Below are 14,863 nucleotides of genomic sequence, written 5' to 3' on the forward strand. Positions count from 1 at the left end.
ACCTACGCTGCACACCCTTAAATATCCACTAATAGTAGCGTTGTTTGGGGCCTTGACCAGTGAGCACAGAAATTGGGTACAGCAATCCGGACGCTTATTATTTCTATAAAGTATCATTTAGAATTTAAAGTTTTAAATTGGTATCTTTGCAAAATCGTTTCCTTGTTTTCGTATTGAATTTCCTCATATTTCGATTAGTTTTGCAAGAAGAGTTTCAGTTGTAAACTGTAATAGGAAACTAATAGTATCGATGTGAATCATACTGGAGGTAGAAACCAAGTGGTTCAGTAAACCAATTTGCCCATGGTCTTCTACGCCTGTTGTAGAACAATCATGTCCTATTTTTGGTCCCCCCCTCCGTTTATCACTTCTCCTTCTGCACCTATCCACTTCCTTTTTGAAAATCCAGACTTTCCGCCCCGTGCAATTATAACGATTAAAAAAAACCTTCTTGCCAAATCGTTAAATCTGTGTTTCCCATTCTTGAATCACCTGTTGATGAAAACAACTTCCCTCCACCCTCTCTAAACCAGTCATGATTTTGTATACCTTTATCAAATCTTTGAATCATTATCAAATCTCTTCTTAACCATGGGTATGGTTTGTATGGTACAAATTTCCAGCAACCAATACAAAGATATAGATTGTTGTGAAGTCGAAGAGAGTACTGTTTGTGACATTTTAGTAGCATTTTCCACACTACAATAGCCTTTCTATTCTACACTTTCCACATATTTTTTTGTATTAAGTATACTAGTATTGCCTTAGAAAGATATGACATGAACATTTTCAATCTAACTTTTTAAAAAATGAATGATCCGTGAAGGGAATAGTTGAGCTTGCGGCTGGAGTACTTCACTTATCCCCAAATTCCTTTCATTTCATTTCAGTTAGGTTTAATCTTTTAATGCGTTCCGATTAGAGTTGCAGAGTCACACAATGCAGAGGAAGGCCCTTCGGGCCACTGTTTCCGAACCATTTACACCAATCCTACAATAATCTAAATTCTCCTGTCACATTTCCATCGACCCCTGTCCCCATCGCATCTCTTTGTTTTCTTGCCTCTCATCTTCTCAATGGGCAATTTACTGTAGCCATCTATGAAATCAAATGTAGGATTGCAGGTACATTGTTCCTTGAAAGTGGAGTCACAGTTAGATAGGGTGGTCAAGAAGGCTTTCGGCACATTGGCCTTCATTAATCAAAGCATTGAATGTAGAGGTTAGGAGGTTATGTTACAGTAACGGGGCTTCCCCTCTTCCATTATAGATGAGGCTCTCACTAGAGCCTCCTCTATATCCCGCAGTTCCGCTCTTGCTCCCCCTCCCCCCATTCGTAACAAGGACAGAGTGCCCCTTGTCCTCACCTTCCGCCCCATCAGCCAGCGTATCCAACAAATTATCCTGCAACATTTCCGTCACCTCCAACAGGATCCCACTACTGGCCACATCTTCTCATCTCCTCCCCTTTCTGCGTTCTGCAGAGACCGTTCCCTCTGTAACTCCCTGGTCCACTCATCCCTTCCTACCCAAACCATCCCCTCCCCAGGCACTTTCTCCAGCAACCGCAGGAGATGCAACACCTGTCCCTTTACCTCCCCCCTCGACTCCATCCAAGGACCCGAATAGTCTTTCCAGGTGAGACAGAGGTTCACCTGCGCCTCCTCCAACCTCATCTATTGTATCCGCTGTTCCAGATGTCAACTTCTCTACATCGGCGAGACCAAACGCAGGCTTGGCAATCGCTTTGCTCAACACCTTCGCTCAGTCCACCTTAACCAACCTGATCTCCAGGTGGCTGAGCACTTCAACTCCACCTCCCACTCCCAGTCTGACCTTTCTGTCATGGACCTCCTCTAGTGTCATAGTGAGGCCCACCGCAAGTTGGAGGAACAGCACCTCATATTTCACTTGGGCTGCTTACAGCCCAGCGGTATGAACATTGACTTCTCCAACTTTAGATAGTTCCTCTGTCCCTCTCTTTCCCTCCCCTTCCCAGTTCTCCCACTGTCTTCCTGTCTCCACCTATATCCTTTCTTTGTCCCGCCCCCCCTGACATCAGTCTGAAGAAGGGTATCGACCCGAAAGGTAACCCATTTCTCCTCTCCAGAGATGCTGTCTGACCTGCTGAGTTACTCCAGCATTTTGTGATATTTGTGCTTTAAAAAAACCCATCTTGCCAAATCGTTAATCCTGTTTTTCCCATTCTTGAATCACTTGCTGATGGAAACGGCTTCCCTCTACCCTCTCTAAACCAGTCATGATTTTGTACACCTTTAACAAATCTTTGAATCATAATCAAATCTCTTCTCAACCTTGGTATGTTTGTATGGTTCTTATTTCCAGCAACCAATACAAAGATATGGGTTGTTGTGAGGTCGAAGAGAGTACTGTTTGTGACATTTTAGTAGCACTAATCCTTTCTATTCCAAACTTTCCACCGAAATTTTTGTATAAGGTATAGTAGTACTGTCTTAGAAAGATATGACATGAACATTTTCAATGTAATTTGTTTTAATGAATGATCCTTGAAGAGAATAATTGAGCTTTCAGCAGGAGTACTTCACATATCCCCAAATTCCTTTCATTTAATTTCAGTTAGGATTAATCTTTCAATGCGTTCCGATTAGAGTTGCAGAGACACACAATGCAGAGGAAGACCCTTCTACACAGACATTTTCAACCAGTCCCTGCAAACCTGCACTGTCCCTGCCTGCTTCAAAGTCTCCACTATTGTTCCTGTACCCCAAAAGCCAAGGATTACTGGTCTTAATGACAACAGGCCTGTTGCACTGACCTCTGTAATCATGAAGACCTTTGAAAGACGAGTTGACCCACCTGAAAAATATCACAAACCCTCTGCTGGACCCTCTGCAGTTTGCATACTGGGCAAATAGATCAGTCAACCTAGGCCTGCACTTCATCCTCCAGCACCTAGACCGCCAGAGGACCTATGCACGGATTTTGTTTGTAGATTTTAGCATTCAACACCATTGTGCCAGAGCTACTACACTCCAAACTCTCCCAGTTGACTGTGACTGAACCTCTCTTTGTCAGTGGATCACCAACTTCCTGACAGACAGGAAGCAGCATTTGAGACTCGGAAAGCACATCTTGGACCCACTGACCCTCAGCATAGGAGCTCCGCAAGGCTGCGTACTCTCCCCTCTCCTTTACTCTCTGCATCAACGACTGCACCTCCAAAGACTCCTCTGTCAAGCTTCTCAAGTTTGCGGATGACACAACCCTGATTGGAATGATCCAGGATGGGGAGGAATCTGCTTACAGACAGGAAGTGACACAGCTGGTGTCCTGGTGCCTTCGCAACAACCTGGAGCTCAATGCTCTTAAGGCAGTGGAATTGATTGTGGACTTTAGGAGAGCTCCCCCTCCGATCCCCCCACTCACCATCAACAACACCAAAGTCACATCTGTGGAGTCATTTGAGTTCCTTGGAACCATCATCTCCAGGGACCTTAAATGGGAAGCCACAGACTCCTCAGTCAAAAAGGCCCAACAGAGGATGTACTTCCTGCGGCTGCTGAGAAAACACAATCTGCCACAGGCAATGATGGTCCAGTTTTATACTGCCATCATAGAGTCTGTCCTCGCCTTCTCTATCATGGTCTGGTTTGGCTCAGCCACCAAGCATGACATCCGGAGGGTGCAGTGCATCGTTCGATCAGCCAAGAAGGTTGTTGGCTGCAACCTTTCCCCCATTGACAAACTGTACACTGCAAGTGCCAGGAAGCGAGTGGGTAAGATCATCTCTGACCACTCTCACCCTGGCCACAAACTCTTTGAAGCACTTCCCTCTGGAAGGCGACTGTCAAAGGCGCCACAGCCAGACATAAAAACAGCTTTTTTTCCACGAGCAGTAGCTTTGCTCAACAACCAAAAGTCTGTAACCTCCTTTTTGCTCTGGTATTTTATTTCTTTCTTCACATGTTTAAATTATAATGTTTTGTTCTTAATTGTTTACTGTATGTCATGTTGTTACTTGCGAGCAAAGCACCAAGGTAACTTCCTTGCGTGTATACATACTTGGCTCATAAAATGTATACAATTCAATTCAATTCAGTTATATGAAATGTTGGTGAGGGCACATTTAGATATTTGTGTTGAGTGTTGGTTACCATGTTATAGGAAAATGTTCTTAGGCTGGAAAGGGTGGAGGGAAGATTTACGAGGATGTTGCCAGGACACGAGGGCCTAAGCTACAGGGAGAGGTTCAGCATGCTAGGACTTTATTTCTTGGAGCGCAGGAGGACGAGGGGTGATTTATAGATATATAGCGTTGTGAATACTATTTGCCAAAATGCTCTTCCACTAATATGTTGGCGTACCAGAAATATTTTATTATACTCGTTCTATACTGAATACTAAAACACTTCAGATCATATATTGAAGTAGGGTTCTCACATAGTTCCTGATATTTATATTTTCAACTACAGATTCGATTTGTAGAGCTGAAATCAAATGAAGCTGCAAAATGTCTGATACTAATAAAGTTCCAAGACATTCTGATGGAAGCCGGTCTACGAATAGACCACATCGAGAAAGAAGACCGAGAGACCGCCCAAGTACTGAAAGTAACCATTCTGGTAGGCGTCGCACGGAAGACCGCAGGGAGCATAACACAAACCAACCTTCAAGAGAACCATACCTTCCTAGTGAAAGGTTCTATTATTTTCTTTATCATGCAATATAATTGTTATTGTATTAAGCAAATAAATTAAATAAAAAATTTTAGTGTGTAAGAATTCACACCCCATTTCAGCTAAAGTAAATAAAATTAGTTTGGTTCAGATTCCATGCAATTGTGCTTTGGCATAAACTAAATAGATTTGTAAACATTATTATTTCTTGCCCTTGACATGCAGATTGTATTTTTTCATTCTGGAATGAATAAATAAGTAGAATTTGATAAGGTTCTGCATGGTATCCAGGAAGAGCTAGCCGACTGGGAGGGAGAATTGACTTAATGGAAGAAAGCAGAGGGTGATGGCAGAAGGTCATTTATCGGACTGGAGGCCTCTGACTAGTGGTATGACTCGGGGATTGGTGCTGGGTCCTTTGCTATTTGTGATTCATATCAACTTGTATGAGAATGTACAAGACATGATTAGTAAGTTTGCAGATGGCATTGTAGTTAGCGAAGACTGTTACCAAAATTTGCAGTAGGATCTTGATCTGGTGGACTGAGGAATGGTTAATGGAGCTTAATGCAGATGTGTGAAGTGTTGAATTTTGGGAAGTTAAACCAGGGCAGGACCTTCACAGAGGCCTGGAGAGTGCTGTAGAGCAGAGGTATCTAGGAATTCCTTGAAAGTGGCGTCACAGGTAGATAGAATGGTCGGGAAGGATTTCGGCACATTGGCCGCAGTCAGTCAGGGTAATGAGAAGAGAAGTTAGAAGGTTATGTCATTGATGTACAAGACATTGGTGGGGCCACAATTGGAGTAGAGTGTTCAGTTTTGGTCACCCTGTTATAGAAAAGCTGTTAAGCTGGAAAGGTTGCCGAGACAATTTAGGAGGGTGTTGCCAGGAATCGCGGGCCTGAGCTATAGGGAGAGGTTCAGTAGGCTAGGAATTTATTAATTGGAATGCAGGAGGTTGAGGGGTGAGCTATAGAAATGTATAAGATCATGAGGGGAATAGAGTCATACAGCTCTATTCCCCTCATGATCGTGGACCCTTTGGCCCAACCTGCCCCGGCCGACCAACATGCCCCATATACACTAGTCCGACCTGCCTATGTTTGGCAATATACTTTAAGCCTATCTTATCCATGTACCTGTCCGAATGTTTTTTAAACGTTGTGGTAAGATAGTGTAAATGCACAGAGCCTTTTGCCCAGAGTAGGGGAATCGAGAACCATAGGTCAAATGTGAGAGGGGAAAGATTTAATAGGAACCTGAGGGGCATTTTTTTTCACACAAAGGGTTATAGGCATATGTAAAGAGCTGCCAGAGGAGATAGCTGAGGCAGGTACTATCACATTTAAAATACAATTGGACAAGTACATGGATAGGAAATGTTTAGAAGGATGCAGGTGTGACTAGTGTAGATGGGACATCTTGGTCGGCATGGGCAAGTTAGGCCAAAGTGCCTGTTTCTGTGCTGTAATACCCTGACTCTAGAAATATAAACTTGCATGCCGTGGTGAAAGTCTGCAAGTTGTAAAAGTTTGCTGCAATGATTAAGAACATTTCTGAACATTGTGAATTTGTGGGAGATCAACTGTAGCATGAGATACACTTATTGTATGAATGACATCATTTTAAGTAGGCTGTTCTTGCCTGTAAACCAGAAGGTTCAGCTTCAGTATGTGTTCCACCACAGTTGATGTTTAAGTGTAGAATTGATGGAGTAATACATTGTCAGCAGTGTTCCTTATATGAAAAGATTTTAAACTCAGGACTACCTATTCTACTGGATTGTTCATTTATCTTATCTCAGGTGTAGGTACTTCCAATGGCATTGAGTAATGACTTCCTGAATGACACAAAGTGCGAGATTAGCTCAGCCGACTGAATCAGTTTGAGGAAGGGTTCCAATGTTGCCTATCCGTGTTCTCCAGACATCCTGACCTGCTGAATTACTCCAACACTTTGTATCCTTTCGGTGGATGAAGAAGGGCTCGCTGGTGCACTTCATGAATCGGGAGTGCCGTTGGAAGCTGGGGCTCTAAACGGCCGTGGAGACGGTGCGAGTGGGGATGGGTCGGCAGTTCATTCAGTTCACATTTTATATTTATTTTATATACGTTTCTGGCACTCGTGGTGCTTTAGAGACACGGGAGGGGTATCATGAGTAATGGCCTACTCCTGTACCTATTTTCTATGTTTCTATGTCATGAGTAGGCCAGGGATGTATTGTCGTTTCATTATCACATGACCTCTGTTGGTCCAGAAAGATGGATAATCCAGAAAAGCTCTGGAACCGAGTCTGCCGGAAAATCATTGTTCAACCTGTAGTATGAAAATGGCTATTTCCTCCCCATCTGACATTTTGGAAAGAATTCATTGAAATTAAAAAAGGATTGCAACATTGTCTCAAGAGATTTACTTTGAATTTTTTAAGTTGGTTTTTGATCAATTATTATGAAAAATTAAACTAACGGATCTGTGCAGTTGCTCTTAACTACCAAGACATATTAGAAAAAGCAGTGATTGGAATTTGTGCGGTTTAGCTAAAATATAGGGCTATGCATGTCCAAAACAATTAAGCTAATTTGTGAAAGGGCTTTGATAAACTAATGGTAGGATGGGTATTTCAGATTTGTATAGTTTTAACATTTGATTTGCAATAGATTAAATTTAATAAATTAGAAATAATTCCTGTTTCAATAGACATGCACATGATCCACCAGAGGAATCTTACTCCATCCCACCCACTGCAAGAGGTGCACCATCTCAACCCAACAGTAGACCATCTTCTACAGCACCTCCCGTTTACAGCTCTGTATCACAAGCCAACACTCCACCCAAAGAATCCTGTGGAACAAAGTGTTCATATTTGTGCTCCAGGCGAGGTATGTACAATATTACTTCATTACCTACATTTTAATAAATGTTTTTACTGCATCACTTTTATTTTAGTTCAAATAGGAAATGGTAGCATGAGACACATGAAGCACACATGATTTATGAGCAGAAAAAGACACAAAGTGCTCGAGTAACTCAGCGTATTAGGCGGCATCTCATGGCTCGGTGATGTTTCGGGTTGGGACACTTCAGACTGATTGCGGTGGGGAGGGAACTGGGGGAAGAAAGCTGGAAGAGAGGAGGGCAGGACAAATGTAATAACAAGGAACTGCAGATGCAGGTTTATACCATAGAGAGACACAAAATGCTGGAGTCACTCAGTGGGCCAGGTAGCATCTCTGGAGAAAATAGATAAATGACGTTTTGGGTTGGAACCCTTCTTCAGACTGATTGCAGGGAGGAGTGGGCAAAAAAGCTGGGAGAGATGAGGGGGCTGGGCAAATCACAGATGGCAACAGATGACCTCAGGCGAGTGGGTTCCCTGATAGGCAAATTGGATTGAGGTAGAATGGAATAAATTGGAAGAAAAGCTCTGCATCATGGCAGGCCCTGAATTCATTGAGGTGGTGGCATAGGGTTGCATAGGTAAGGCTTCTGTTGAGAACTGACCGTTCTGTATTGGAAAGAGGGAGGTCAAAGGCGATAGTGTAATCAGGACGGGGATGAGGGCTGGGGTCGGGGAGGGCATTTGGGTGGAGGGAGGATTGGGCGAGATATTGTCAGGTTGATGAAGGTTCTGTGAGGAGGGGGGTGTGATGGATGGTGTACAGGTGGGGGGGGGGGGAGTAGTAGAAGCAGCATGGGTTATAGAGGGGGAAGGACAGCAGGAATAGTGGTGCCAGTACTGAGCAGCAGAACAAAACATGGCAAGCAATAGGTGGGTACAGGTGTTGGGAGGTTTTGATAGGCAGATGGTTGGATAAAGGCCAAAGGTGAAAGGAAAGTTAATTCAGAACTGGCTTATTCATAGAAGATAGAAGGTCGTGCTGGAAGGAAGATATTTTGGCTGGAGCTTAGTGACCAGTGGAATTCCGCAGGGACTGTGCTGGAACCGCTACTGTTTGCGATATATAAATAACTTGGACACAAATGTAGGTGGGATGGTGAGTAAGTTTGCTGATGACACCAAAATTGGAGAAGTTGCAGACAGTGAGGAAGGCTGTCAGAAGGTACAGTGGCATATACTCACTCCCCGATCCGTGACCATATCACCCCCGTCCTTTACAAGCTCCACTGGCTCCCCATCCCCCAGAGAATCCAGTACAAAATCCTCCTCATGACCTACAAAGCCCTCCATAACCTGGCCCCATCCTACCTGACTGACCTCCTCCACAGACACACTCCAACCTGTACCCTCCGCTCTGCTGCTGCTAACCTCCTGTCACCCCCCATCCGGACCAAACTCAGATCCTGGGGGGACAGGGCTTTCTCCATCGCTGCTCCCACACTCTGGAACTCACTACCCCAAACTGTCAGAGACTCCTCATCACGCACCACATTCAAAACATCACTGAAGTCTCACCTGTTCAGCACTGTCTTCAATCACTGACCGTCACCTCACCTTCTTTTTCCTTTTCTGTTTGTTTACTTATTTATCTATTTATTTTCTTTTCTATGTTTTAGTAAACCCTGTAAAGCGTTTTTGAGTGTTTAGAAAAGCGCTATATAAATGTAGTGAGTCGTACCACGCTCCCGTACCACGTGACCCGTAAACCAATCCGAGGGTTCTAGACTACCTGGCCAATCCGTATGTCCCTACATGACCCCCCCAGAACCCTCGAAACCATACCTCACGGGCGCACGAACCTCCCGCCCGGAACGTGTACGGAGGGGGGAAACCAATACCCCCAGCGTGACAGGAGGCGAGGTGGACGCCGCCGCTGGAGGCGATGGGGGGTCCACTGGAGCGGAGGGTGCGGGTGACGGGGGGCACTTGATCGGCAACGGCGGCCCGGGCCCAACCATAGGCGGCGGAGGCCCGAGAGGTGGCAAACAGGGCGCCGCTGGCGGGACCAGTGGAGCGGCCACCGGCCGGCCCCGGCGCGGAGGCTGAGCCACCGACACGGGGAGGTCCTGGTCCAAATGGGCAGGCTTGAGCCGGGATACCGAAACGAGCTCCTGGCGATTTCCCACCTGCAAGGTGAAGGTGACAGTCCCTCTTTTCAGCACCTGGAACGGGCCCTGGTAAACCGGCCGAAGAGGGGGGCGGTGGGAATCTTTCCGAAGAAACACGAAATCACAGCCCCGCAAGTCCGACGGAACGTGAACTGCTGTGCTTCTGTGACTGGAGGTCGGGACTGGAGCCAGAGAACCCACCCGTGCCCGGAGGGAACCCAAAACCGACGTGACGGATGGCGGCAAGGCGGGAGTGGAAGGGAGAATGTCACCCGGCACCCGCAGGGGCGAACCGTAGACGAGCTCGGCCGAGGATGTGCCCAGCTCAGCCTTCGGGGCCGTACGAATGCTGAGGAGGACCCAAGGCAGCTGGTCAGCCCAATCGTGGCCGGTCAGGCGAGCACAGAGGGACGCCTTCAGCTGCCGATGGAAGCGCTCAACCATCCCGTTGGCTTGGGGATGATAGGCGGTGGTCTGCTGTAAGCGAGAACCATACAGCTGTGCCAGCGCGGCCCAGAGGGACGAGGTGAACTGGGCCCCCCGATCCGTGGTGATGATAGCCGGGACGCCGAAACGGGCCACCCAATGCAACGCCAGGGCCCGTGCACAGGAGGCCGCCGAGGTGTCCGACAACAGGAGCGCCTCCGGCCAACGTGTGAACCGATCAACCACCGTCAGCAGATGCGTATAACCCCCAGAATAGGGCAATGGACCCACCAAATCCACATGGATGTGGAAAAAACGGACGGGGGGAACCTCAAATCTCTGGTATGGGGGCTGGACATGGCGATGAACTTTGGAGGTCTGGCACGGAATGCAGGTGCGTGCCCAGGCTGCCACCTGCTTCCGCAGGCCGTGCCAGACAAACCGGTCAGCCATCATGGCTGAAGTCGCCCTGATGGACGGATGTGCCAGGCCATGAATGGCCTCAAAAACCTTACGCCGCAGGGCGGCAGGCACCACCGGGCGAGGGCGTGGAAGGGAAACGTCACACCACAACTTGGTACTATGGGGCCACACTCCCGGTACTCTGATCTGTAGCGTAGAGGCGGCAGTTACGGCCAATCGAGACTGCCTCTACATTCGATCGGCCCAGGCATTTCCCGGAAATGAACACGGGGCTCTGCAGCTTCGTGCCTCACTGCCCCACCGCTGATGGAAAAAGCACCAGCCACGCCTATTCGGCCCTGTTGTTCGAGCCCGCTGCCAATGAACAGGCGCCGCAGCCCTCTCTTGGCGGGCCGACTGCGAAATAGCGGCCGATGTGTCGCTCTCCCGGCCGCTCCCCCGACTGCCGCTGGGCCTCGAGACCCGGTTAACCGAGCCGTCTCGGGTGTGCCGCTCCCTAACGAGCGTGTCAGCCTTCTCGGCGAACGCTACCGGATCTTCAAAAGAGACGTCCGCCAACACCAACCTGACGTCCCCAGGTAGCTTCTCCCGAAAGGCCGCTTCGAACACCATGCACGGCTAATGGTCGCCCATCAAAGTCAGCATCTCGGACATCAACTCCGACGGCAGCCGCTGCCCCAGCTCTGGTAAATGGAGTAGCTTCAGAGCCCGCTGGTTCTGGCTCCAGCCGAAAGTCCTCAGCAGGAGCCTCTTGAGCCCCACGTACTGCCCCGTTTGGGGTGGACTGGTCAGGTACTGACCCACCCGCGCGGCCACCTCCGACTGCAGACAGCTCACCAGGTGGTGGTACTTCTCCTGGTCTTCCTCCACCCTTTTAAGATGGAACTGCGATTCCGCCTGCACAAACCACAGGTGCGGCTGATGGGCCCAGAACAGCGGTAGATGAATCTCGCCCGCGCTCGCTCCCGCCTGCGACATGCTGCTGCTTCGATTCTTACGTTCGAGGTCACCAATGTAGTGAGTCCAAACGAGCGATATTATCCAAAGACTTTATTGTCGATAAAACCCGTGACAAACGCAACGTACTTACTCTTGGACTAACACTAACATCGCTCGCTAATCTAATCTCTAACTCTAGTTTGGCGCCAGGCACTCAAATACCTCGCGCTCCCGCACCACGTGACCCGTAAACCAATCCGAGGGTTCTAGACTACCTGGCCAATCCGTATGTCCCTACAATGCATTATTATTATTATTATTATTATTATTATTATTATTATATAGATCAGCCGCAGAAATGGGCAGGTAAATGGCAGATTGAGTTTAACCTGAGCACGTGGGGGGTGTTGCACCTTGGGAGGTTGAATGTAAGCAGAGAGTATACAATTAATGGTAAGAGCCTTAATAGCTTTGAAGTGCAGAAGGATATTGGAGTCCAAGTTCATAGCTCACCAAAAGTTGCAGCACAAGGAGATAGGGTGGAAACGAAGATGTATGGTATGCTTGTCTTCATTGCTAGGGACATTGAATTTCAGAGTCAATAAGTCATGATGCTATAGGACTTGGTGAGGCTGCATTTGGAGTATTGTGTGCGGTTATGGTCGCCCCGTTACAGGAAAGGTGTGTTGGCTGTGGAGAGGGTGCAGAGGTTTACCAGAATGCTGCTTGGATTAGAGGGTTTCAGCTAGAGGGAGGATAGACTTGGATTCTTACCTCTGGAATGTCAGAGTGAGGACAATGCAAATTGGAGGAACATCACCTAATTTTTCGCTTGAGCAGCTTGCAACAAAGCGGTATGAACATTTTCCAGTAAGGAGGAGATAAAAGGATGGAAAGGTCATGGGTCCTTGGATGATCAAAGAAGTTGTCAATTTGGTCAAAAAGAAAAGGGAAGCATGTGTAGTGTAAGAAAATAACTGCAGATGCTGTCACAAATCGAAGGTATTTATTCACAAAATGCTGGAGTAACTCAGCAGGTCAGGCAACATCTCAGGAGAGAAGGAATGGGTGACGTTTCGGGTCGAGACCCTTCTTCAGACTGATGACAAGGGGACGGGACAAAGGAAGGATAAAGGTGGAGATGGGAAGACAGTGGGAGATCTGGGAAGGGGGAGGTGAAGAGAGGGACAGAGGAACTATCTAAAGTTGGAGAAGTCAATGTTCATACCACTGGGCTGCAAGCTGCCCAGGCGAAATATGAGGTGCTGTTCTTCCAATTTCCAGTGGGACTCACTATGGCACTGGAGGAGGCCCATGACAGAAAGGTCAGACCGGGAATGGGAGGGGGAGTTGAAGTGCTCAGCCACCGGGAGATCAGATTGGTTAATGCGGACTGAGCGCAGGTGTTGAGCGAAGCGATCGCCGAGCCTGCGTTTGATTTCGCCGATGTAAATAAGTTGACATCTGGAGAAGGTGCAGGTGGAGAATGTGTAGGGTTTTTAAGGAATATAAACCAACCAGGGAAGATCTCAAGCAGGCATCTAGAAGGGAAGGAGTTAGAAAATACTATTGGTGAGTAGGATTAAAGAAAATCTCAAGATTTTTAAAATATAGTTTTTTAAAAAAAGAGTGACCATGGAGAAGGTAGGATCAAGGATAAAAAAAGGAAATGTATGCTTGGAGTCAGGATCTAGGTAAGATACAAATTAAATACTTTGCGTCTTTATTCACCAGAGAGTAGGGCATGGCAGACAATTACATCAATGTGGGGAATACTGATATGTTCAGGCAGTTTGACATCAAGAAGCTAGTGTTGGTGCTCTTGAAGAGCAGTAAGGTAGATGTCACCAGCTTCTTCCCATCAACCATCAGGATCATAAGCCAAATCACAAAACCTTAACCACAACTTTAGCTCAGCAACGCTCTACTACGGACTTTGTTTTGGTTTTATACTTTGGTATTGCACTATTATTGTTTTTTTAGAATTACTGATAATACAGTATATTATTGATCATTGTATATTTATTGTTCTGTATTATATGTTAATAATACAGCTGTTAAGCTCGAAAAGTAAGAATTTTAATGTTCCATCCCCAGTGCATATGACAATTAAACTTTCTTGACTGACTCTTGAGCTTATTACAATGTTGGAGGGAAGGCTGTACAGGAGGTTATAGTTATAAGCTCTCTGAGCAGTTTCTTCCCTTGGAGAGGAAAAATATGTGAAAGACACATTCAGGATACAATGTTCCAAAAGATTGTATGTGTTGAAGAGTTAGCAATTAGCATGGCATGAAGAAAAATCATAAAAAGGATTGCCTAATTTCTTCAAGATCAATTCTAGCCATAGTCTGCACCCTAAACATTTACTTTTAGAAACTTAGAACTGCTTAGTTGGGTTGGTCAGATAGTGGCATGAAAGAATGCAAGGGAGGCATTGCAGAGGAAGTCGCATTTGCAAAAGGGCCTCCAGTTAAATCCAATCTTTTCTAGTTTGAGTAAGTCACCTGGCATGTCTGGTTGGAAGTACTCAGTGCTCCAGAAGTAAACACTTGCTCGTCTGGAAGAACAACAACATTTGGAAATATCCAAATGTGAAGAGAGAAACAACTATCAAAACAGTAAACCCTCATTAATACCTACCTCTTTTATAATGGAAGGTAGACACAAATGCTGGAGTAACTCAGCGAGACAGGCTTCTTCAGCCTGAAGAAGGTATCGACCCAAAACGTCACCCATTCCTTCTCCAGCATTTTGTGTCTACCTTCGATTTAAACCAGCATCTGCAGTTCTTTGTTACACACTTCTTTTATAATGGATTTTGGTTAAAGCGGATGGACCTATTGACTTTCACCCCCAGGTCAGAATGCCGACGCCATCCCTGGCTCACACTGCCTCCCTGAATGCTTCCAGTTCGGGCTGCCGAAGCCTCCCTGTCCCACAAAGCATCCTCAGATGCTTCCAGGCCACACGGCGCTGACCTTTACCTGCACTCCAGCCATCCATGGGCCATATTTCCCTCTTCCCCCAGGGATGGCCGGGGCCATCAACTCACCTGGATTTCAGGCCCAGTTCCAGACTGAGACTTAAGAAAGGTCTCGATTCAAAGCGCCACCTATCCATGTTTTCCAGAGATGTTGCTGAGTTATTCCAGCATTTTGTGTATTAATCAGCATCTGCGGTTCCTTGTTTATATAACTTATGCAATGATGTGTAAGAAAGAACTGCAGATGCCGGTTTAAATCGAAGGTAGACACAAAATGCCGGAGTAACTCAGCGGGACAGGCAGCATCTCGAGAGAAGGAATGGGTAACATTTCGGGTTGAGACCCTTCTTAAGACTCCCATTCCTTCACCCATTCCTTCTCCGTAGATGCTGCCTGTCCCGCTGTTACTGATGCAATGATAATCC

At 46.6% G+C, this 14,863-nt stretch overlaps 1 protein-coding gene across 2 annotated transcripts in view; it reads left to right on the top strand.

Annotated features, from left to right (window-relative positions):
- Nucleotides 1–14,863, top strand: part of LOC144604570 (MARVEL domain-containing protein 3) — a 78,903-nt gene that overhangs the window by 44,864 nt on the left and 19,176 nt on the right. For both annotated transcript variants that reach the window (XM_078419161.1, XM_078419170.1), the window contains 2 exons: nucleotides 4,454–4,679; nucleotides 7,355–7,536. In XM_078419161.1, coding sequence (XP_078275287.1) covers nucleotides 4,492–4,679; nucleotides 7,355–7,536 — 370 coding nt within the window. In that variant the 5' untranslated portion in view covers nucleotides 4,454–4,491. The remainder of the gene's footprint in view (nucleotides 1–4,453; nucleotides 4,680–7,354; nucleotides 7,537–14,863) is intronic.

This window comes from Rhinoraja longicauda, chromosome 2 (assembly GCF_053455715.1).
Source record: "Rhinoraja longicauda isolate Sanriku21f chromosome 2, sRhiLon1.1, whole genome shotgun sequence".
In the NCBI taxonomy this organism is placed as follows: Eukaryota; Metazoa; Chordata; class Chondrichthyes; order Rajiformes; family Arhynchobatidae; genus Rhinoraja; species Rhinoraja longicauda.